The sequence below is a fragment of the Megalobrama amblycephala genome, linkage group LG11, assembly GCF_018812025.1.
Source record: "Megalobrama amblycephala isolate DHTTF-2021 linkage group LG11, ASM1881202v1, whole genome shotgun sequence".
Taxonomy (NCBI): domain Eukaryota; kingdom Metazoa; phylum Chordata; class Actinopteri; order Cypriniformes; family Xenocyprididae; genus Megalobrama; species Megalobrama amblycephala.
The window spans coordinates 6579582-6605510 of NC_063054.1; the positions used below are offsets into that span (position 1 = coordinate 6579582).

Below are 25929 nucleotides of genomic sequence, written 5' to 3' on the forward strand. Positions count from 1 at the left end.
ACACACCACCACTTGGCGCAACAGTGCAGTATAATCGGGTAAGAGGGGCTTCGGGCTATAGCTGGAGTCTTGCATATGGTGACTCCATACTGCTATGGCAAGCTGTTTCAACATTTATTCTTTTAACCTAAACAGTATTTATTTTTGTGTTATTAGAATTTGTTAATTACTAATAAATAAATCCTTATATTGCTTTATAATGCAAAAGTAATGTAACTAGTATATTTGTCAATTTTCGCTAGTAACTATTTATTAAAAACTGCTTAATCCAATAAGTGACTAGTATTTAAATTAATCAGTGCTTATTGAATTCTGTGGGGATCTGGTTCAGCTATCAAATTTCAGACTATGTATTCTGATTTTTCCTGTTACAAATCAAATAGACATTAGATGCAAGTCACTAAGGATGCGCCTGAAGCCGAATACCTTATTCTGAATACCTTAAGAAACAAAACAAACAAACAAACAAAAAAGAATTTAAGAAATATATATCTAATCAAGAAAATAGTTTTGCCTCACTCAGGATGTTGGGGTCTTCAGAGACCCCAGACAATGTTCCACATCGTGGATGTGCTATAGGGTTGCCACTTCACTTCTGTGTATTTGTGTTCTGTGTTGTGGATTGATCTAGTTTTTATTATTTCAACAAATACTGTACATAAAAAAGTATTCATTTTTTAATTTCCCCATACATTTGAATGTGGGGTCTCAGGAGACCCTGAACTTCCTGAGAGGAACTTTTTTTCTTTCACACTAACATACAATTATATTATTCCTATTTATTTATTTCATTATTTTTTATTTAGATCTAGAAAGTGTTGACAAAGTTACAAAATCTCATGCCCTTTTTCTTTTCTCAGCAAATGTCATCTGGGGTCAGAAAGACTCAGAGTAGATGTATATATTATGTATTACGATAAAAATATATTATGTGAATATATACAGGATATATAGCAGTGGCATTGCGCAAATCATGGGGAAAAATGCACTGTTTTTTTTTTTTTTTTTTTTTTCATTTATTTTATTTTACATGTGGCAGACACTTTTGTCCAAAATGATTCACATTGTTTTCAAGATACACAATTCACCACTTCATGCAGTCCTTCAGAATTGAACCCATTTGCTATTACCATGCTCTATAGTTTGAGCTAGAGGAAGGCTGTGGTTTCATAAATGGAGACCATTCACGTGAGAGATCGTGAAATGGAGCATCGAGTATCCATAAAAAAAAAATGGTGAAATGGTCACTTTTAATTAATTACAAATAATCACTTCTGACATAAAAATGAAACAAGTCTTGGGGAATAAATGTTAAACCGGCTTGCCACATACTGCGGCTATTGAGAAAAGCCTTCTAGATGTAGTCCATTCGCGAAGCGCTCACAGGATGCCCCCAACTGCGCGCGGACTTCTGCTGCACCTTCACCGTTCGCCTCAAACACAAAGGGTCTCTGACGCGTGGAAAATGGTGCAATTGGCAAAAGGCGGAGTGATCTGGAACTCTTAAGTGCCATGAAGAGACAGAGGCAGATTCATCCCAGTCAAGCAGCACATCCCTCTACACGCCTGAAGATGAAGATGAGCTCATGCTTGCGCCCCTTTACCTCCCTGTCTCGTTTAAAAACAATGTCTTCAAGGAAATTCGCTGCATGATTCAACAGTTACGCCGTATCTCCTGAATTGCTTTATTGCCTTTCTTCATCAAACAAGATCAATTCATGACTTAAACTCCAATCCAAAATGAAATTTCCAACGGAAAACCCAAGGAAACCAGGGAACTGGAACCCCCCACCAGGTAGGCACATTTCGTTTCCAAAACGCATTTCCATTGGCATACATGCGGTGGTATTGTTCATGCCGCATTTTAGACAGAAGTTATAATGAGCATAATGAAGCATACACGCGCTCTGGCAGCCAGATGTCATGTAGAGTGATTTAAGATCCCAACTAATTCAATCAAAAGCACTTTAAGCAAGATGCGCAAAATGATGATGGAGTAGGCTACCAATGGGTGAGGTAGTTGACTGTGATCAGTTAGTGGTGCATTACCAAAGGTTTAACGTCTCCAATAATGGATCTCATTCTGTCTGTCTCAGTTTATCAGGACACCTTCGTTAAGATTCACATCCACGCGTTTCAATCACAACATCGCTTATGCTTAAGAGGTCTTCCCCACACAATCACGACATGACCGAGAGAACTGTATAGTTTATGTTTGCTGCAATAGTTATCAGGGTGGGACAGGAACAAGTCATAGAGACGTCAATATAAGCCTAAAAGCTAAATTCACATAAACAGAGAGTCGTCGTTGCGTGTCTAAGTCTACGAGTACTATGCAGAGATACGAGCAATGCATAATGATACGCGGGAGACACGCGCATTACCTAATCTTACTATATCGAGAAAAATCACACATATTCGCGATACTGGCGTTTATATACTTAACCACGTTGCAGATAATGTCATACGAAGTAATAAACATATACTTTATGACCTTTCTGGATTTTTTAAAATTACTTTTATTCATTTTATTATTGATATTATTACGTTTGCAGGCCTATATTTTTTCACATATCTTTGAGACCCGTCATTTAATGCAACTACAATTGAAGTTATTATTGTCGAGCTATATTTTAATCCAAGTTCGAATTAATACGACTTATTAAAAGTGTTAATATTCACATAATAATGTTCCCTGACTGTTTAGGGGGACAAAATATTAAGGTGGGGTCAAAATAGCTTGTAAACAACCTATCGAATTGTCACAGTAAATTATTGCAGTCATGCCGCAGGGATAGTGTCCACATAAACAGCTGTGCAATACTACAACATATTGCAGCCGAAGGCATTGCCTGACTACAAGAAAGTTGAGGGGAAATAATTTGAGGCTTTCTCTTCATATCTGCTTCGTGTGATCAATGCCTTCTTTGGTTTATTGATTACAGATACTGTCAATTTAATTTATTTACAGTAGCACCAACACAACATGATGTCTGTTTTTTAGAATATGCATATTGATTAGCAGTGTTTTTATGTTTTTACCTGTTTAATGTGTTTATGACTGTAGTCGGTCAGAAACAATATAGCTTCGTTGCTCCACCCTGGTACTGCTGCTTTCCACTGTAGGTTTTCAGAAAGCCAATAGAAGTGTGTGTATGTGTGCAGGCATGAGGCATGTGTGGGTATGCAACATTGATCGGAGGCTTCATTTGGGTCTGTTACATGTAAAACATCACCCTTTCTCATACATAGTGTGTTTTAATTTATTTAAAATCATCTTTTCTAAAACTAAAGTAAAATTAACACAGGAGAAAAGCAAACCTTAAACTCAAAAGTAAATTATATTTGATTCTAATTGTTGGTTCTTGAATAGGCTAGTCTTTCCAATGTAAATCAGTGGTTTGCAACACAGAAACAGATCGCAGGTATGTTCTGATAGGGTGGTGGACAACAGGAAAAAATAAAAAGCAAATCAGCATAGTAAATATCATAGGTTTATCAGCTTTTAAAATGGAGAAAATGCATATCTTTCTTTTGGACGTCATGATCCAAACTTTATTGTCGCAAATTCATCTGTCAGTTAGATTCCGTCATGAAGAGGTTGCATGTCATGCTCCCATCCTCGAAACTATGAACGAAACTACTCAAGGTAAAAAAAATGTATGACCTATACATTATTTTTCACTTAATACAGTTGCAAGAATAAGTATGTGAACCACTTGCAGAATCTGTGAAAATGTGCACAATTTTAACAAAAAACGAGAGATCATACAAAATACATGTTATGCTTTTATTTAGTACTGTCCTGAGTAAGATATTTTACATAAAAGTCCAATAAAACAAACAAAAAAATAGCTGAATTTATTAAAATGACCCAGTTCAAAAGTTTGTGAACCATTGATTCTTAATACTGTGTGTGGTTATACCTGGATGATCTACGACTGTTTTTTTTTTTTTTTTTTTTTGTGTGTGTGTGTGATGGTTGTTCATGAGTCCCTTGTTTATACTGAACAGTTAAACTGAGCACTGTTCTTCAGAAAAAATCTCCAGGTCCCAAAAATTCTTCAGTTTCCCATCATCTTTTGCATATTTGAACCCTTTACAACAGTGACTGAATGATTTTGAGATCCGTCTTTTCACACTGAGGACAACTGAGGAACTCAAACACAACTATTAAAAAAGGTTCAAACATTCACTGATGCTTCAGAAGGAAACACGATGCATTGAGAGTCGGGGGGTGAAAACTTTTGAACAGGATGAAGACGTCCAAATTTTTCTTATTTCGCTTGAATATCATTTTTTTTTTTTTTTTTTTTTTCATTTAGTACTGCCCTTTGGAAGAAACAGAAGATACTTGCATGTTTCCTGGAAGACAAATTAAATCTAATTTACCTTGATCTTCAAATTCCAAATGTTTTCACCCCCCGGCTCTTAATGCATCATGTTTTAAAATTATTAACACAGATTCTGCAAGTGGTTCACATACTTTTTCTTGCAACTGTATAAGATTTTACTAACATTTTTGTTTACTTTACTTGTTGTTTAATGTAAAATCTGGTGAGCGTGATTTCACCAAGTACAGCATGTTTCTTGATGTTCCTGGAACAACATTCCAATCAATCAATCAATCAATCAATCAATCAATCAATCAATCAATCAATCAATCAATCAATCAATCAATCAATCAATCAATCAATCAATCAATCAATCAATCAATCAATCAGATTTGAGGGACAAGTTTAGAGTTTATTTCAAGTTTAGGCTTACAACCAGGGTTAGGTGCTTCTACATCAGAGTTACTCTGATTTTAGTGATAACTTATGGGTTGGGTTAGGTTTAGGGTTAGGGATATAGTTTTAGACAGAAATATTGTTCCAGGATCACCAAAATATGAGTCCTGAAGCAAAACCAGTTGAGATCCAGTGTTGTAAACAACAGTAACAGTATATTGTCTTTCTTTCTAACAGTGCCAGTGCAGACCAACCTGGTGCCGCCAAAGAAGGTCCAACCAGGGATGTTGCAGTCCAGTTTGGTGCAGGCCAGTGTGGCCACCATGCAGAACCCCATGGGCTGCACATTACCTCGCCTTTCTGTCTCCCGGCCTGCTAGTATGGTGGCCAGCATGGAGGCGGTGGCGGACGGCTCAGCCCTCCTCACAGTCATGAAGTGGAAGACTGTCCTAGCCGTGTTTGTGGTGGTGGTAGCATACCTGGTCGCTGGCGGTCTGGTGTTCAGAGCCCTGGAACAACCCTTCGAGAGCAACCAAAAAGACACCATCACTTTTAAGAAGGCCACCTTCCTGCAGAAACATCCCTGCGTGACCCCTGATGAGCTGGAAGAGCTCATCAAGGTAAAACTGTTGCTTGTCTGTAGTAGAGCTCGGGTAGTGTCCCTAGTGGGATCTCAGATCTAGTGTAACAATATAGCTTCATCGATCTGTCTGACATGTGAGCTTCACTCATGAAATAGACCGGGGCACAGCAGTTGGACAGTGCTAAATGGAGCAACCGACGAAAATAAATGTAAAGATATCGGAGCAGACTGTCATAGGAAATGTATGACAGCAACCCGATTGGAGTAGAGTTGAAGTGTTTGATGAATAGTGCCCATGATGGCATCGGTGCAGTTTTGAAGCAATGTGCAAAATCCATTCTTGTCTTTAATAGTTCTCATTTACCGAGCCTACTTTAGCATGACTTTTCAGAAATGTGCTCAGCAATAAAATAGCAGAGATTTATGGGGGAAGCATTGCAAACTGTGCAACCTTTCAATCTCTGAAACCTGAGTAATATATTTTTGTCAGGTCTATGATGTGATGTCTAATGTTGTAACAAAAATGATTTTTCATTCCTGCAAAGCTAATGCACTGTAGACTTATGATTGACCATCTCACATCAAGGGTTCAAGGTTTTGCTGATTAGCACAAATCCATTTGTCCCTGCTGGTAGATGCTGTAATTACACCCCCTGGGATGCAAAGAGCATCTTTATCCAGGTATTCTGACCAAAAAATGTTTTCAAGTAGTATTTCAATTGCAAATCTTTCTTTTTCGGAGTCTCTTAAAAGCATTTTCCATGTCTGCTGTCTTTGACATCATAGCTCAGGATGGAGGAAAGCTCCTTAAAAGTAGTCCTTAAAAGTTCTGTGCCTTATTCCAAGTCTTATAGTGACACATTGTGACCATTGTCGCATCAGTTAAGAGACACACAAGAACAAATATGTTGTCAATGATGTAAAACCTGGCGAGTTTGAATATGCAAATTGAATTGTAATTGCTTAAAGGAACAGTTCACCCAAAAATTCTTTCATCATTTACTCACCCTTGTGCCACAGGAAGCAATTGTTGGGCCCAGTCCAAAATGTTCATCACAGATTCCAAGCAATTGTGTTCTAGGGGTCCTTCTCGAATCACATTCTGGATCTGCAGTCCGGTGAAATGATCCATAAACTAAAAACCAAAACCATCGGCCTAGGACAAAAGGTCCAATTGTTTTCCTTTTTCAGCAGCCCCATCTGTTTTTATATTTTTCTACTTTGGAACATAAAAAAAACTACATTTTGAAGAATGTTGTAAACCAAACAATATTAAAGCCTATTGACTTCTTTTATATTAACAATATTATTTCTCAGAATATCTTCTTCTATGTTCCACAGAAAAAACAAAAGCCAAACTGTTTTAGAATGACATGAGTGTGAATAAATGATGACAGAATTTTCATTTTGGATGAACTGTTGACATGCATTGCTGCAGTGAAGCACACGACTCAAGAGAATATAACAAAAACAGTCTTTAATCCAGTAATCCAGAACAAGAATATTCAGGAGCTAGCAACAAAGTAAAACTCAGATGACACTGAACAATGAACAGAAAGAACTCAAGGCTTAAATACTCAGGAACTAATTAACAACCATGGAAACAACTAGGGAACACAGATAGGCAAAACAGGGACAGAACACTTTGAAAACTGAACGTACACGTTACAACTACCCCTTATTTAAAGGGTTAGTTCACCCCAAAATAAAAATTCTGTCATTAATTACTCACCCTCATGTCATTCCACATGAAACGTAAGTCTTTCGTTTATCTTCAGAAGACCAATGAAGATCTTTTTGATGACAGAATGCTGTCAGATTTCCTTCCATAGACTGCCTTTGTAACTACCACTTTGACGCTTCGAAAACTTCATAAAGAGATCGGAAAAGTAATCCATATGAATCGAGTGGTTTAGTCAATATTTTCTGAAGAAAATCAATTGCTTGTTATGATGAACAGATTTAATTTAGGCTTTTACTTGCATGTAAATATTGATCAGCAAATATAAGCAGACACTCAACCAAGCTCAATCTAACCTGAATAACGCACAAGAACAAACCTCTTCCAGAAGCTCAAACGTGCTGCGTAACCAATGAGGTTCATTCTCGTGTGTTATGCAGCATGTTTGAGCTTTCGGTTCTACGCAAGAAAATTGCAAACTCAAAAAATATTTACATTTATCATGAGATCCGGTTGGAAGACCTTGCAATTTGGTGCATAAGTCACTAAAAATTGTATACATTTCTTACACTCCCTACAGACACATGCCCATTTCAAATTTTATTATAGGAAAGGTGGAGAAATTCTTATCCATGTGATCTGTTTATAGCCTGGTTTACAAGGGTCAAGTTCTGATCATGACTTGACAGAAGCAGTTTATTTGTCTTGCAATGCATCACTCTTTTGCTAGTCCTGGGGTTTTCAGGGACCAGTGCTCACAGCTCCTCATAAAACAGGGAAAGTGGCACCCAAGTGCAGAGACCTTCCAGATATTGACTCTGGTTCTGTTCCAATATCAAGTGAGCTGACTACATAGACAGCATTGTAAGGCATCGTAGGCACCCTCACAAAGGGAAGGCCATTGTAAAGGATACATTCTTCACAGCAAATTCTAAAGCATAGTATGTATTCGGAAAATGCAGTCCCATAATGCTGAATTCAGTAAAAATCCATCCACGATGTTAGATGAACTGTCAGAAATATTAATTATATTTAGAATTCATTCAATATTGAAGAATATTGTTAAAAGTTAAATGTCATTAGCTTAGCAATATGTTAATCCCAGTATCAATTGAAATCAACATTAACCCTTAAATGCATGACTGTTTCGCCAATCGTTCTTACATATTCGGGTCTTTATTGACCCGGATCTATATCTAACACTGATGGATCTCTACCTGTTGCGATAATATAAAACTCCTCTGATATTAAAGTAACAATTACAGAAGAATAAAATAAAGCATATTTTGTTACCTTTTGGAGCTTGAAAGGGCTCCGTTTGAGCAGATGTTTTATGTCTTCACCACTGTCCTCGTCAGAGCTCATTTGCCAGTAAATTCAGCAAATAATGGGCTATTTTTATGTTTGAGGTCATGAATATGAGCCCATTCATGATCTCAAATGTATTCTCAAAACTATAATTTTGAACATCTTCAAAATCAATAATTCGATCGCTAACAGCTTCACCAGATCTATCCAGTAACAGTTACAGTCATATTTGATTGCGTTCAGTACTTGCTCTGCAGTAAATCGCTGAGCCATTTCATGTTTTTCTTATTATTTCGTTTTCTGTCTGAATGGATCGTCACCTCAGCATTGTGTTTCAGACATTGCCACCTTGTGGAATAAAGGTCAATTCCACTTATTCCATCATCTAAGATTTAATTATTGTTGTGCAGAAAAAATATATGTACACTCATACACACCTCGGGTCGTTAGCGACCCTATACAATTTTTACAAAAAAATGAATACAAAAATAGGCATTCTTTAATAATTTTATGATTTTTTTCTTGTTATATTCTTTATAATGAATTGATTGAGGAATACCAAGAAGGTTGATGTCTAACTTTATAAAATGAACAAGGAGGAGGGTATTGAATGACGTCCCGGGTTACTAAAGACCCGAGGTATGCATTTAAGGGTTAAGTTGATTCTCTTTTTCATTTTAATCTGAAACAGATGAATGTGAATTTGGCAATGTTTTATAAGATTGGTTGTTGCACGTTTTGTGGCTGTTCGGAAATGAAATGGCTTTAAAAGGAAAACAGTGTACCACCTTCACTAAACCCTAGTGTAAATCGAATCGATAGTGTTAACAAAGGCAAACATGAGATAAAAACACATTTGCTGAAAGCAACTGTGCCATTTTTGCTGCTTCTACAAGTCTTTGAGTTCTTTTATCACAACTTGTGTCACAGGACTCGTACCAAAGCACTCGGCATCCCAAATACAATAAGATGTACCAGATGAGCTACCGAGCAAGTTTACTACAACAGAAAAGCCACATGGAGCTGTTTATGTGAGGCAAATGTCAAAATCATTACTTGCATTAATCATGCACTATGGGAAAAGTGTTTTGAGGTCATAATTTAGTGAAAATTAATCTTTATTAATTGACATTCTGCTCCTGTATTTATAATTACACCTCATAATTTGTGTGAAAGGGTATACATTGTAGGTACATTTTTGAAATTTTGAATAAATGGTAGATACATTTTACCAATGACCCTAGGTTGCAAAACTTACTTCAGAATTAAAATTTCCTGATAATTTACTCACCCTCATCTCATCCAAGATGTTTATGTCTGTCTTTCTTCAGTTGAAAAGAAATAATGGTTTTTGAGGAAAACATTCCAGGAATTTTCTCCATATAGTGGACTTCAATGGGTTGAAGATCCAAATGTCAGTTTCAGTGCAGCTTCAAAGGGCTCTACATGATCCCAGACGAGGAATAAGGCTCTTATCTAGCAAAACGATTGGTCATTTTCTAAAAAAAATAAAAATTACATACTTTTTAATCACAAATGCTCATCTTGCACTATAGTGCACGACTTCATGTATTACGTACATAAAATGTCAGACAATTTTGAAGTTGGAGGAGAAAATGAGATGGATATTTTCAGTACTTCCACCTACATGACCTTTCTAACATGATTACATAATGTGTAAAGTCGTGGATGCTAGTGCAAGACAAGCATTTGTGGTTAAAAAGTATATCAATTTATTGTTTAACTAGATAAGACCCTTATTCCTCGTTTGGGATCGTATATAAATTTATCGTTTCACTAGATAAGACCCTTATTCCTCGGCTGGGATCGTGTAGAACCCTTTGAAGCTGCACTGAAACTGAAGTTTGGACCTTCAACCCGTTGTACCCCGTTGAAGTCCACTATATGGAGAAAAATCCTGGAATGTTTTCCTCAAAAACCTTAATATCTGAAGAAAGAAAGACATCTTGGATGACATTTTGGTGAGTAAATTATCAGGAAATTTTAAATCAGAAGTGAACTAATCCTTTAAGGTTTAATATTTTTCTTGTAGTCTACACACACACACAACCCCAACCCCAACAAAAATCACAAACACATTATCTGATTTACAGGAATCCATTAACAGATCCTAATATATTTTCATGCGATTCAGATCAGCTTCCGGAAAAATGTTCATATGACTCAAGCAGCTGCAATGCTGTTTAACTATTCAGCCACTTTCATGATTCACTACACTGATTGGAAGACCATTTGTTGAAGTACACATTGTACATTAATTAGGAATTCTGATTGTGTTGAGTAGTCACTTCTGTTGTGCAGTTGTGGTGTTTGTTACTGTGATTTTGGTACTTAAATGCTAAGGATGTTTCTCTCAAGATGTCCTTGAGAGGTGGAGCCAAATTAAAGGAACAGAAGCATCTTTGATAGATGAGTGACGATAATCATCCAGCTCCGCAGATAAAGAACAATCAAGTCTTAAAAGCATTCTCTTAGGTAATCTTGATTCTGTGTTCGCTAATGGAGCTCCATCAGGAGTATGGGCAGCGGAAAACGCGAAGCCCGCCCAATGCTCCATGGAACGACTGAGGCGGGGAGGTTAAAACCATAATTTAATCGATAACCTGAAACCCTAATTTAATCTAGAACCAGCAGCATTTGAAAGCTTTATAACAAAGCACCATTTCAAAATAGCTCAGCCTCAATGACTCCAGAAGAGCTTGAGGGAGGCGGACACGACAGCGGCTTCCTGTCAGCTTCTGCTGTTGAATGTTGTTTGAGCTGGAAGACAAAGAAAATGGAAAACAGATCTGCAGCAAGAGACGTAACTTGTGGTTTTGCTTATTATAAATGCTGCAAAACGTCGATGATTCAGGCTAGTGGCGTGTGGATTAGCTGAATGTAAGCTGTTGCTTTCGTTCTGCTCAGGCTGTGAGCCGTGCATATGTACTGCAATCTGGCAGTGATGTAACTGGAGGTGAAGAATGGGAAGAAATTCCAAAGCACTACACCAGACAGAGCATGAACACTCAAAAGGTGTTTTCAGCTAAAATGGCCATGCAGGAAATGTTTAAGCATTAGTGTGTTGTACATTCTCTGTTTGGTCTACAGCTCTAGGAATTGGTTTGGCATTTGCTCAGATTCTTCATCTCCAGTTACAGAACTGTACTTGCAAAGAAAATTGGTAACACTTCACAATAAGATTAATTTGTTAACATTAGTTAATGTATTAACTAACATGAACTAACCATGAGAAATACATTTGTTACTGTATTTTTTAATCTTTAACATAAGTTAAAAACATACAGTTCATAGTTTATTCATGGTAGTTCACAGTGCATTAACTAATGGGTTACACTTTATTTTAAGGTGTCTTTGTTGCACTGTAATTATACATTTAAGTACTGAGTAATATTAAATAACTACATGTACTTAATATAGGTTTAGAATTAGGATTTGTGTTTGGTTTAGGGTTAGTTGCATGTAATTATGCATAATTTATAGTTATTACAACAGTAACTACATGTAACATATGTAACAATGACACTGTAAAATAAAGTGTTACCAACTAATGTTGACAAATACAACTCTTGATTTTCATAATTTATTAGTAAATGCTGAAATTAACATTAACAAAGATTAAAAAATGCTGTAGAAGTGCAGTTCATTATTAATTCATGTTAGCTAATGTAGTTAACTAATGTTAACTAATGTACCTTATTAAAGTGTTACGAGAAAATTAAAGAAAATATTACATTTGCCATTAAACTGTTATTTATCCAACTTACAACATCTCTAATACTGGTATATATATATATATATATATATATATATATATATATATATATATATATATATATATATATGTAAATGATTTGGGATTTGATTTTAAACCGTTTGTACCATACTGTAATTGCATATTTTACCCCAAAACCAAAATACAAAAAATAATAAATTACAAAAACAAACAAACAAACAAACAAACAAACAAACAAACAGACAGACAAAAAGACAGACAGACAGACAAATAATAATTTTAATGATGATGCTAAATACTGTAGGGTTAGTAAAACAATATTTTGCAATGATCTAATTAAATTAATTTGTGATTAAAAGGCATACCACAAACTACCAAATTATATAAATATTTGAGAAATATTTGACTTTATATGTATAATATTTTGTTAACAGTTGTGAGAGCTGGATTTTATTTTTTTCTTTTGAGGTAAAATATCTTTTGGATAAATAATATTCTGAGTGACTCTTATATTTTACCACAAAAATCAGAAGAAAAAAATATGCATATATTTGAAAGAGATATTTGAAAAGACCATTTAAATCTGGCTTTTTGGTAATACTTTACAATAAAGTTTCATTAGTTAACATTAGTTAACTACTTTAGCTAACATGAACTAATAATCAACAACACTTCTACAACATTTATGTTCATTTCAACATTTACTAATACATGATTAAAATCAGATGTTGTATTTGTTAACATTAGTTAATGCACTGTGAACTAATCAATGAACAACTGCACTGTAAAAAATGACCGTGATTTTAACAGTAAAAGACTGTAAAAATGCTGCGGTGAAAAACTGTCAATTGGTTTACAGAAAGTTTCCGTACTATATACGGTGAATAACTGTAATAGATCTAATGGTACATTTAATGTAATTTTACGGTAAAATACAGTTTTTGGAAGTGAAAAATAACAATTCGTTGTAAAATTTACAGTGAAAAACTGTAAATTGACATTCGCACAATTCCCTGCGTGACATGTCACATTTGATATATTTTCGTTGAAATAACTCTGTTTCTTCCTAGTTTTTCTCATTTTTTTCCTAATCAGTTATGTACATTAGGGTTTTATGTTACATCTAATGTTGTTAAATTAATGTTTATTGCATTTTTAAAATTTCATGCATGTTACTATGATGGTGTTTAGTGTGTGTGTGAATGACACTGTGTGCACCTTCTATATATTAGTATTGTCCTCCTCAGCTTGTGGAAAAGCTGCTTGTGATGAACTTTGATTCATCATGTGACTCTTATCACCACTGTGTTTGGTGACTGTCAGTGTATTATAAAGGTACAAAACAGATATTAGTACTTCATTAGGTTGGTAAATTAACATTACATCAGTTAATGAAATACGTTATTTTACCGTAAATTTAACAGATTATTTTTTATGGTAAAGTTCTGGCAACCACAGCTGCCGTTTTTTTACCGTAAATTTTACTGGGATTTTTTTTACAGTGTGGATTTTTATATAATATTAACAAAGATGAATAAATACTGTAACAAATGTATTGTGCATTGTTAGATCATGTTAGTTAATACATTAACTAATGTTAACAAATGAGCCCTTATTATAAAGTGTCATCAGCTTTTTTGTAACCATATTTTACATCTGGGACGCTTATAAACTCATGAACACAGTTTAAATTGTGTTTCAGCTGATTGGCTAATGTAATCAGCAAAAGGCATAACAATAAAAAAGTGGTCCCACTTTATATTAGGTGTCTTTAACTACTATGTAACTTATATTTTTAAAAATACCTGCATGGAATTACAGCTGTAATTATTATTTTTTTGCTATAATTACACTGTTGACCCTTCCTTTATCTTTCAACCCACCCTTAAGTATGAGTATATTGTACTTATTTTTTGATTAAGTACATAGTAATGACGCCTAATATAAAGTGTGACCAAACAATTGAATCAATTGCAAAACATCATGTATGTGGCAACTTAGAACGCTTGATGAAATGAAAGGAAGAGTGCCACTCTGTGATAGTAACTGGTTACCATGAGGCTTGGGAGTGAGTGATTTTGTCATTGTGGAAATGGTGCTAAAGTATATCACAAGTCTGCATACATCAAACAATATCTGACTTTTCAAAAACCATGCTTTTGGTATAAATTTAATTTGAAATCAGGGCACAGTGCCACAGTGATTAGTAGAGATGTGGCTGCCTGATTAATTTGGCCGGGTTTAAGGCAGAATCTTATAGAGAAAAAACAGATCACTCATGACAGTATTTACAGCTTCCATATATATGGTTTACTCCTGACACAATGACTCATGATGAGATTGAAATCTTCCAGATGCTGTCATCTGAGCACCTGCTGTCTGCTGTAATAACACATTTATGTTTCTTCGAAGACATCTTCACACCAGCTTAAAAGTGGTGTAACATCTCTCTGTTGGGGACATAGACACATATACAAGTCACCCTGGCTAGCAGATGGAGTAAAATAATATTCAGATCATTTCAGAGATGAAATTGAAGAAGAGTTGGTGTCGCACAGACAGATGGAATGCAAATTTGTGCTTTCTAGCAGTCTGTGTTGAGGTAAAAGCCATTTGAGGTGAACGGTCGAGAACATACCATTATAAGAGAAAATTGAGCTCGATCAAGGGACAGCAGTTTCCATTCTTGGACTGAGAAAAAATCTCAAGATGATTAATTTCACCCAAAAATGTAAAGATTTTATTTAGATTTCTGCTATTCATCATTATTCATAAAGTATGTAACTTACTTTGTTCTGAATCAAAATAAGTTTCTCGTAAATTTGCATTCTTTTCTCTTGGATGAGGTTCTGCTTTTACACTTGGCTCAAACTTCGTATTACGCATCCAGTCTAGACTGAGAGATTCTGAATCTGCCCTTGTGTACCTGCCCTTCAGCTGCCCACACGCTTGTTTCTCACACCTGAGCCGCTTCCTGTTGATCTCAGTATAGTGCTTCCATCTGCTCTCCAGGTTTCCTGTTGGGCTGAGTGACCTGTTTCTGATCCGCCCTCTCTGTTCCTGTCTGTTAATGATACATCTCATCATCAAAGGCTCATTAAAGCTAGACAGCTCATCTGAATCATTCCCTCAGTAGGATGCCTTGACCATGACAAACTATTTTGAAAACTATGGTTTGCATTACAAAAGAGGATTTATTTATTGTTTGATCTATGTGGAAGTCTTTCAAGCATCACTAGAATGTATAATATCTAGGTGGATGTTTTATAGGGTTGTAATGGTACAAAACTGGCGGTACGTATCTCAGTATTGGAGTCACGGTCCGGTATGGGTTCGGTACAGTGGGGGGAGAAAACTAAACATAAATTTGCTTTTTTTTGTTCTTATTTTTTATTAAACAGTGGTTTATTGGACTATATACAGTACAGGGATCCCTTTCTGGCATATTATTATATAAAAGGTTACAATTAACAGCAGAGCCCAAACTATTAAATTCAGTTGCTATTTATTTTTAGATATAACGAAAATCAACAATACAAAAAAAAGTTAATTCGCATTAACTTCTAAATCTAATTATAAAATTGTTATTTATTTAATTTAAATTTAATAAAAACATATTTAAACACTGTAAAAAATCATTTTCTCGATTTGTTATCACAACATTTTTTCTTTTTGTCAAATCAACTTAAATAGTTAAAATAACATAATATTTTGACTTTCTGTTGATTAAAGCAATCGCATTCATTGAATTAACTCAAATTTTTCGTTTCAATGAACTCAAAATTTTAAGGCAACCACGTAACTTTTTTAAAGGTTTGATATGTAAAATGTTCTGTCCACTAGAGGTCGCTAGAGGCTTATTCAAAACAAAGGCGTAGCTTGATGACGAGCATGATGACGTGCATGGAATCTTGGGACATGTGGTCTTCACCTTACAGCCGGTGGAAAATAATCGGGACGGAACTCGGGCAGAAATCATGTTCATGGATGCGATTATTAACGTAACTGTAGTATGAAGCAGAGCAGGACCGAGTGTTGTGGGAGCTGAATGAGACCGCTGGAGCGATTGCGCAACACACACCTCACGAGCAGCGGAACTTTTATTTTGCCGCAGTTGCCGGCGCCGCTTCTGTTTTTCTGGTCATCATTATCAGGTAACGCAGCTCTGTTTATCATATTAGATACATTTGAGTGTGTCGAAAAGGTTATAACGTTACTCTGTGCATTATAAACCTAGTGGTTTTTGGATATTTTACTGCATATTGCACCTTTAAGTTAATCCAACAATTCTTTTTTACTGCGTATATTAAATAATGAAGACATTACTAACAGGTAAATATAATGAATATAAAAGCTAATATAGTGCATATATTTAGTGGAAGGCTCCCCTCTAGAGTTCATATCTCTAGTGAACCACAGTAACATGCTGTGGACACTAAATGACTTGCCTGTAGTAAATGTAATGCTATGTGAGATATTATTCTCAAGCTGTTTACTGATGTCTTTCTGTGGTTGAAACTGGTTGAGAGATTGCACAGAAACATATCTATGCATAGATCATCTGTTCTTTTTGTTCTGCGCTTTTTCCTGTTGTGGCAATTAGCAAACAGCATTGCATTACCACGCACGCCCCCTTCTGAATTGGAGTGTGGATAGCCTGTGAATGACTGTATTCATCATGTGACTGTATGCACTGAACTGTGACATCCATACTGTGAATACATGTACTCTTACACCCTTAATGTTTTACAGTATGTACTGGCTGATACATATAGGCTTATTGGAAAAATACTAGGCTACCTCTACCTAAAATATTTGCAAAACTCCAAAAACCTACCTATACATACATTTCACTACAGTTTCCAGCTGAAATGAACACTAGTGATATAAAACATCAACAGCTTTTATTCCCTTTCACACAAATTATGATTACAGATTGGCAATTAATAAAGACTTAATTCAAAGCAATTCCTTGCACAAAACTATGTTATGACCACAAAACACTTTTACTTTAGTGCATGATTTTTAAACCAATACTTTTTGGCATTTGCATAACATAAACAGCTCCATACGTAAGGTTTTTTGGATGTAGTAAACTTGCTCGGTAGATCACCTGGTACAGCATTGCACTTGAGATGAGGAATGACATTTTTAAAAATGGCATTTTTGCTTCAGCAAATGTGTTTGTATCACACATTTTATTATAGAACATTTCAACTGCCACGATACAAACACAGTATGCGATACCAATGTAATAAAATGTTGCCAGATTCACATTCATTTGTTTCAGATAAAACTGAATGAGCTTTTAACGCCAATCACTGGACATTTCATTTTGAAAATATCGCAAAACTTGATATTATTGTGCAGAAATGTCGTCACTGAGAAGTTTATTTATGTATTTTGACAACTGTGAGCAAGCTGTCCCTTTAAATGTATGGGTGGATTCATTTTATTTAATAATTTTTTTAGATATTGGTTTATAAATTGCACAAAAGACTAGGTTAAAAGCCTTAAATTGTTTTGCCATAATTCCTTAAAAATGCATTCAATATCAGTGTGGCTTTTAGAGTTTCAGTCCCTTTTGATGTTGAAATTATTTGTTTATTCTGGCCTGATACCAATTTTGATTTTTCATTACCACATTAAATGATCTGTCACTGGAATGGACTATTAATCATTTGCAAGACGTGCTGCTCATGTAATGGACTTAAACTCCAGTCTTATCTCTTCCCAGCACTCTGTAGATGCGGTGAACGCTGGAGTCAGTCCTATCGGAGACACGTCATACAACTCCAGTCACTGGGACTTAGGGAGTTCCTTTTTCTTCGCTGGAACTGTGATAACAACAATAGGTAACAACTAAACATCCCTGGATATTATACAAACATTTTAAACTCTTACCATAAGGAACTAGACTTCTCCAAACCACATTAATATGCATAGCTCAAGCCAAATACAAGGCATTTGCTTGTGTCATACAGTCTCACTTTCAGTCAATATGCCAGACCCTGTAACCACCAATCAATCTTTTTTCTTTTTCTGGCCAACCCCATTTATATGCCATGTGTGAAACTATCCCTGCTTCAGCTGTCAATCCAAATGAAACTAGAAACTAGTGAGTCATTGATTTCAGCTACATTTTAGAGTCTCAATGAGAATAAATCAATTAGGGGGCAATCTGTAAACAATACATACATGAAATACACCACAATGTATGTGCATTTTTAAAAATACATTGACAGGAATACAAAGGGAGGCAGTATTTCACCATTTGAACTCTTATGGAGCATTCCATGCGCTTAAAGTCCATAAGCTGCTCGCTGTGTTACCTGCCAGAGCCTGTGATTGATTACTTAAAGAAGCTGTTGTGCAATGCAGGTGAGTATTTAAATGCTGACAGGACTCTCAGTGTCATTTCTCATTGGCTCAGCCATCCAGAAGGCAATGGACAAAGACATAAACAAGATTAGTTTTTACACTTCAGTTGCTAAACCTTCAAATGCTCTCAGTAGACACATTTTGATCCATGGGGACCATAGGAGGCAATTTTCTATAATGCACAGTAAACCTAAAAAGTATATTAGGCTGGGTAGCATTGGAATTAACAGACTGATTTAGAATCTTGATTTACAGTATATCTGCCATTATAAGAAGATGTTTATGACTCTTTCATTTGATTTTGTGTCGATTTTGTGTTACAGAGGCCTAAAACTGAATATCCATCTAATTAGCCAATAAAGTCCCCTTTCTGTGAACCCCCTGCCATTATGTGACAATTTTTATTGCACTGCATTCTTCATATGTCACACTGAATATATAATGGTTAATTTGACATACTAATGCCACTGTTGTCTTAATTTACACCATTACTCTCTTGTCTTTTTAAGGTTATGGCAACATCGCTCCAAGCACAGAGGGTGGGAAGATTTTCTGCATCCTTTATGCAATTTTTGGCATCCCACTCTTTGGCTTTCTGCTGGCTGGTGTTGGTGATCAGCTAGGGACTATTTTTGTGAAGAGCATTGCTAAAGTGGAGAAAATGTTCAGGGTAAGTGAACTGCTGAGCACAAAACTAGTGTTTCTTTTCTAGGTCATTGAAAACAAGGCTGATAGACGTACAGTCTGTTCAATGGGTTTTGTGGTAAGACACACGTCTGTAGGCTGGAATACAATACAAAACTTTTGCCCAGATTTTTTGTTTTCCGATTTGCAAACGGGATGAGCCATTGCTAGTTGCAGAAAGTCAGTCTCCAGGTTTTTTGCCAGTAGGAATTGAGAAATTTAACAGAAAAAACTGTAGGCCTAGTTTCACAGACAGGGCTTACATTAAGCCAGAATTAGGTCTTCGTTAAAAATCTAAAAATCTGGTGTGCATCTTGAGACAAAACGATGGCAGTGAGATATTTTAAGGTATGTCAGAACAAGTTGCTTTCACTTAAAACAGCTCAAATATGCATTTTAGTTTGGGACTAGCTTAAGCCTTGTCTGTGAAACCAGAGTTAAGTGTATAATTTTTCAAACACCTGTGATACCTGTTTTCTAGGTTTTTTTATATATTTTGAATTGCATAGTTAAATGACATTTTTTTTCTTAGTTACCACAAGGTAAAAAACAGAGATGACACAATGTTCTTTATTTTTCCATATTTATGTGATTTTTTTTATCTGATCCTATAATTATTTAAGCAATTAATCATCTTGGAAGTGAGATGTCAAGAACAATATAATGATCCTGAAAAAAAAAAAAAGAAAAAAAAAAGAAAATTATAATCACTGCATCTTAGGGCTTATATATATATATATATATATATAAACTTTATATATATAAAACACTCATTTATATATATAAACACTCAAAATATAGTATTAACATAGTATAAACATAGTATTTATTTTAAAGATATCACATGCAATGCATACTTAGTTTTGTGGCCTTTTGTGAGGCTGTTTACATGACATGGTTTTCAAATAAAATGCATTTTGGCCATTCATTTACATGACAATGGGGGCCTGAAAATGTAAACTTTTGAAAATGGGTTCCAAAGTGCTAGTTTTTAAAAACTGTACTGTTATCGCCTCTGTGTAAACTACAAAAACGTGAATTTGTGAAAACTGCATGCACATGTGTTTTACATGTTCAGTCTATAGGTGCATAGTGTGTCTTTTCAAAGTGACATCGCCAACTACTGGCCTGGCATGAATAATACAGAGTTTTTAGTCGTTTTCACAGATCCATGTGAACTGGGATTGTTTTGGGAATGCTGTCATCTGTACGCAAAAAAAAAAAAAAAAAAAAAAAAACTTTTCCATACTTTGTTGTTGTGTAAACCTACCCTTAGAGTGCGAAGATGTTTGGAGGCTATATAGAACTTAATCAATTAATACTTTTATGAAATTAGGACACATAATTTTTTTTTGACAGTAAATACATTTATCTTTTTTAATTTCTATATTACTGTTTTCACAAAAAAAAAAAAATAATAAAATATTATGCAGCACAAATGTTCCCTTTCGAATGGGAACTCGTGCTGCGTCTCCTACAGGATACTATGCCAGAGGCATCCCCCATAGCACCCTCTAGGGGATGCAGCGTCTCGTACCCCTTCTCAGGGAACCATGGTTACATGCGTAACCTAAGACGTTTTCAACATTGATAATAATAATAATAATAATAATAATAATAATAATAAATGTTTCTTGAACAACTAATCAGCATATTAGAATGATTTCTGGAGGATCATGTGACACTGAAGACTGGAGTAATGATGCTGAAAATTCTGCTTTGCATCATAGGAATAAATTAGAAAACATTTTATTTTTCATAGTAATATATTATTTTGAATTGTAATTATCTTTACTGATAAACATATATATATATTTATATTTTCTATAGTAATATATTCAAAAACATTGTCTTATCAACACCAAACTTTTGAACGGTTACACCTGAAATTGGTTACACCAATTAATCACACCTGAAAAACACAAGTGTGATTAATTGTTTACCCTGACAATTAGCATGTCAAGTGATAAGTTTATCAAATTAGAATATGCAAGGTCACTTCTTTTTATCACTTTCTGGGAGGCATTAGCCAGGAATATCACAGCACTTGTTTGTGGTCGGTTAGTCAGACTCTTCACAGCAGAGGTACAGGCCTAGTAAATAATCAGAGAACTGTGGCTCCTGATGCCAGCAGGCTCCAGCATGCTGTGGCAGTGGCATCTGCAGGACAGGTTGAGATCACACCTCATTACAGCTAATCAGTCTCCTTCAGATCATCATTAGGCCCTTCAGAGAGCTAATGAACACATGCCACCTTCACGAAGTCACGAAATGTCTTCTCATGCCACATGTGGCCGCTGCTGGCTATGAAGTCGTGCTGTTTGCGTGACTAAGAATGGCTCTTGTACCATGTTGCTTCATCTTTCATGTTGATATTGCTTTTTGTCTATTTCACCCCTCCCAGCGCAAACACAATCAAATAAGCCAGACCAAGATCCGAGTGGCCTCTACATTGCTCTTCATCCTGGCTGGCTGCATCCTCTTCGTCACCATACCAGCCATCATCTTCCAGCACATTGAAGGATGGACCGGGCTGGAGTCGATCTATTTCGTGGTCATCACCCTGACGACTGTTGGGATCGGAGATTATGTTGCAGGTACAAACAAATTTTAGTCTAAATGAATGTGAAAAGACACTTCTCACACTAGTCTAATTATTTGTCCACCAATAATGTCTAAGAGTATATACAGTGAAATAGTTACTTTATTTGTCATACAGCCTGAAATCAAAACCTTTTCTAGCTTTATTTACAAATTTACAAATTTACAAAGCCTTACAACACCAAACTGATAAAAGAAAACAAAAATGAAAAACTAGAATAACAGGGTTGGAAAAGTGATAATTCCCCTGATTTAATTTAATTTATCTTTTTGCATATGTCTGTACTAGCTTAACACACCTAGTTTGGGGAATATTTGCCCGTTCTTCCTTGCAGAATTGCTCAAGTTCAATCAAATTCTGTGTTGAGTCCAAAAATATAAATTTTGGTCTCATTATCCCATAGCACCTTTTGCCAGATGGCATCAGAGTCTTCCAGGTGTGTGTTTGCATTGCGCAAACAAGACTGAGAGTGGCACATTTTCTGGAAAGACTTCTTTCTTTCTGACCAGTCCCAGCCTTGTAAGCCCTTAAAAGTTACCTTTGGCCTCTTGGTAGCTTCTCTGATCGATGTCCTCCTGGCTTGGCCATCCAATTTGGATGGACTGCCTGCTGAAAAATCCAGCTAAAACCAGCCTAAGCTGGTTGGGTGGTCTTAGCTAATTTAAGCTCGAAGTAGCTGGTTTTAGCTGGATTTTTCAGCAGGGCTGCCTGATCTAGTGTTAGTGGTGCCATAAGCTTTCTAGCTAAAGCCTTCAAAATCTTTTGTATCCTTCTCCTAACTTGTGCCTTTCCACAACTTTATCTTGGAGGCCTTTTGAAAACACTTTCCCAACCATGAAATGGCAGTTTCCTTGGTTTTGCTAAGGCTCATTTCTTAGCTAGCATTTTAAGTCTCTTAAGATTTTTACTAGTCAGCTTAAAGTATTATGCGGTTAAATGTCAAAATAACTCCAATATCATACACTAGAGTTATGTGAGGTGGGGTTAAATTAAGCGTGATTTGCTATGATGTCACAACCTTGTTGCATTGTGGTCTACGGATCTGCCTGAAGTGTACATATTCAGTATACTCACTCGCTCTGTCAAAATCAAGGGGTCGAAGGTCTGTCCAAGTAAACTTCCCTCGCCCACTTGATGAAGTTGAACGCACTTCAAAATGGCAGTGGAGATTCTCCCGAGGGGAAGTGCTTAGGGAAGTTTGTGAGTGTATGTCTAAAAGTGGAGTTAAACAGCCTCAATGTTTCAGATTTCATCTCATACCCATGATGCCGTTGTTTCTTTGGTAACCAAGTAAAACCAACTTTTGAACAAAATTTACAAAGCGAAATTGGTGGAAATGACGCCACAGCTATTTCAAAATGATTATATATATATATATATATATATATATATATATATATATATATATATATATATATATATATATATATATATATAATATATTTTTGTATATATATATATAAAATGAGCCAGGATTTATGTAAACACTCAAATATGATTTTGATCTTATTTAGATTCCTGTAGAGGGCCGTTTCAATGGCTTTTGGTTTGCTTTGGTAGGCAAAATGGATCGAGAAAAGAACTTTACTTGTGCATGTTGATTCCATTATAGACTTTGTTTTATTTAATACCTGAAAAAAAAAAAAAAAAAAACACATCATATAAAAGCATTTTATTGTCTTTTTGAAGTATTTCTATTTGCAGACACCATGAATTGTCAAAAAAAGACTTAGCTTGCCTGATTGCTGTTGTCAGGAAAATAGCTTACGTGAATTTGGCAGGAGGTTTTGATGTACTTCTCAAAAAGCATCCTTGTAGGTTTAAAAGACAATCAAATGCTCGCAACTCTGAAATGAAAGTGTCATTTATGCATCTCTTCCAGGAGGCAATAGAAGAATAGAATACCGTAAATGGTACAGACCACTGGTGTGGTTCTGGATCCTAGTTGGACTTGCTTACTTTGCTGCAGTTCTAAGCATGATTGGAGACTGGCTGAGGGTGCTTTCTAAAAAGACAAAAATGGAGGTGAGACTTATGATAGCATTGCATTTATATTGAATATTCCAAGCTTTTCTACTTCCATATGTGATGTAATGGTTAATGTTCTGAAACTGATAGATTCATTTACTCAAAAATACAATGAAAATGCAATTTATACATACAAAAACTTGAATATGTCTCTTGTATGATACAAATGTATAATTCATTTTGATATGTTTAGGAGCATAAAGTTAAACATATCAGGGTGATACAACTTTCCTGATATCATAATGAAGAAAAAATAATTCTTAATATGAAATTCTTTGCAATACTACTACTATTGTCATTGACTCGTAAAAGGTTCAAATAATTATTCGCATGGACAACTAAAGGCTCACAGGTTTATTTGCCATTGTTATCTCGTTCAAGGTGGGTGAAATTAAAGCTCACGCCGCAGAATGGAAAGCCAATGTTCGAGCAGAGCTCCGTGAGACCAGACGTCGACTCAGTGTGGAAGTTCACGACAAACTGCAGCGGGCCGCCACCATTCGCAGTATGGAGCGTAGGCAGCTGGGTTTCGACCAGCGGGCCCATTCCCTAGACATGCTATCCCCTGAACGTCGAGCTGCCTTCAATAGCCTGGATGCAACCAACTTCAAGACATCCTCCCAGGAGAGCATCGACACGAAACTCAACAACCTACGTCTACGAATTGAACAGAATGAGCATCGACGGAGCGACCCAAGCCAGGCGTACTCTGAAGATAACATCTTCAACCGCCTTGGTTCAGTCACAAAACTAGCCAAGAGGAACAAGAACAGAGAGTTGAGGAAGAACATCCCAGATGATGGTCGGAAAGCCTTAGATTCCTTCAGTTGTAATACTCCCACCATGGATGAGGAGAAGAAAGAGGCAGAGGACGAGGAGCTTGAGAAAGAGGTCAACACCAGTTTGACCAACTTACCTCTCTTTGTGGAGAGCCCCAATAAACAAAACGGATTCATGCCTCTACCGCCACAGACCAAAGAGGAAGAAAACGAGACAAAACTTGAAGACAAAGAGTTCCATGTGCAGATGGAGCCCTAGATGGAACAGCGTAAACAAAATAACACATGCCAAAAGTGCCTTGTTTAGCCCTTACCCTAAGCTGAGATGTGAGAATCTCAATTTCTGCTGTTCATTTAACTGTTCACTGTGTCCTGATAACTTGATAATGGAAATATGGTGACTGTAGCACTGGAAGACACTTTGTTCTCTTCTTCAGACCGCTGAGTAATGCTTGTATAACTTGGAAAGAATCTCTTCAAAAGTTTTGGACAGCAAACATAAAATCTGTAGCAAGCTACATTGGCAGTTTGTTTGAAGCGTAACTAAAAGTGTTGCACTTTCAATGTTCTTTCTGCCATACTGTACTTCAAGGAAACATAACTGCTTCAAAAACAGTGCTTATCAAGATTTCCCACCCATTCTAAATGGAGAGACTAACCTTGAGACTTAAATCCCCCAAGATCAAAGATCATACATCTCTTTGAAGTTAAAAAAAAAACAAAAAAACTAACAAACAAAAAAAAAAACATGTTAAATTGTTGACACGTTGTATATGCACGGAGCTCTACTGTCCTGTAAAACAAGTGCATCAATATGTGTGATCCAGATTCATGAAGTTAACCTATCAAATCTCAGGGCTTGTAGTCCTACTGTAGTTGTTCAATTGTACGGTATGTCTGACATACAATTTCCTGCGCTTCATGAAATATCTAAGGTTGTTGCTACACAGTACTGTTTTAATATTTTGAAAGATTAGGACAGTTGGATGGAAGAGCAGCCATAAGGTAGAAAGGAAACAATATGTAAAACACAGAATGTCTAGTAGAGTTTAATCACAAACTACCGAACAGTTTATCCATTCAAGACATTTTATTTAAATGGGACCTATTATGCCCCTTTTCACTAGATGTACTATAAGAATTTGGTCCCCAGAATGTGTCTGTGAAGTTTCAGCTCAAAATACCCCACATATAATTTATTATAGCTTGTCAAATTTGCCCCATTTGGGTGTAAGCAAAAACATGCCGTTTTTGTGTGTGTCAAATGAGCTACTGCTCCCGGCCCCCTTTCCAGAAAAGGGCGGAGCTTTAACAGCTCACTCTTCAATTGCTCAACAACAACAAAGCTGGAGAATCTCACACAGCCAAAATGATGACTGTCAGTAACGGTGTTCAG

At 36.0% G+C, this 25929-nt stretch overlaps 1 protein-coding gene across 2 annotated transcripts; it reads left to right on the plus strand.

Moving 5' to 3' along the window:
* The first annotated feature begins 1032 nt into the window (after positions 1-1032).
* On the plus strand, positions 1033-25793 carry kcnk10a (potassium channel, subfamily K, member 10a). Of its 2 annotated transcripts, XM_048208496.1 has the most exons (8): positions 1033-1795; positions 3581-3649; positions 4968-5350; positions 17797-17914; positions 18950-19110; positions 21529-21721; positions 23609-23751; positions 24136-25793. In XM_048208496.1, exons 1-8 carry the CDS (start codon positions 1741-1743, stop codon positions 24790-24792), a joined length of 1779 nt encoding a protein of 592 aa, XP_048064453.1. In that variant the 5' UTR covers positions 1033-1740; the 3' UTR covers positions 24793-25793. The 2 variants fall into 2 exon arrangements, with proteins under 2 accessions (XP_048064453.1, XP_048064455.1); XM_048208498.1 differs by lacking the exon at positions 3581-3649 and having other exon boundaries at positions 1037-1795.
* Positions 25794-25929: the final 136 nt, after the last annotated feature.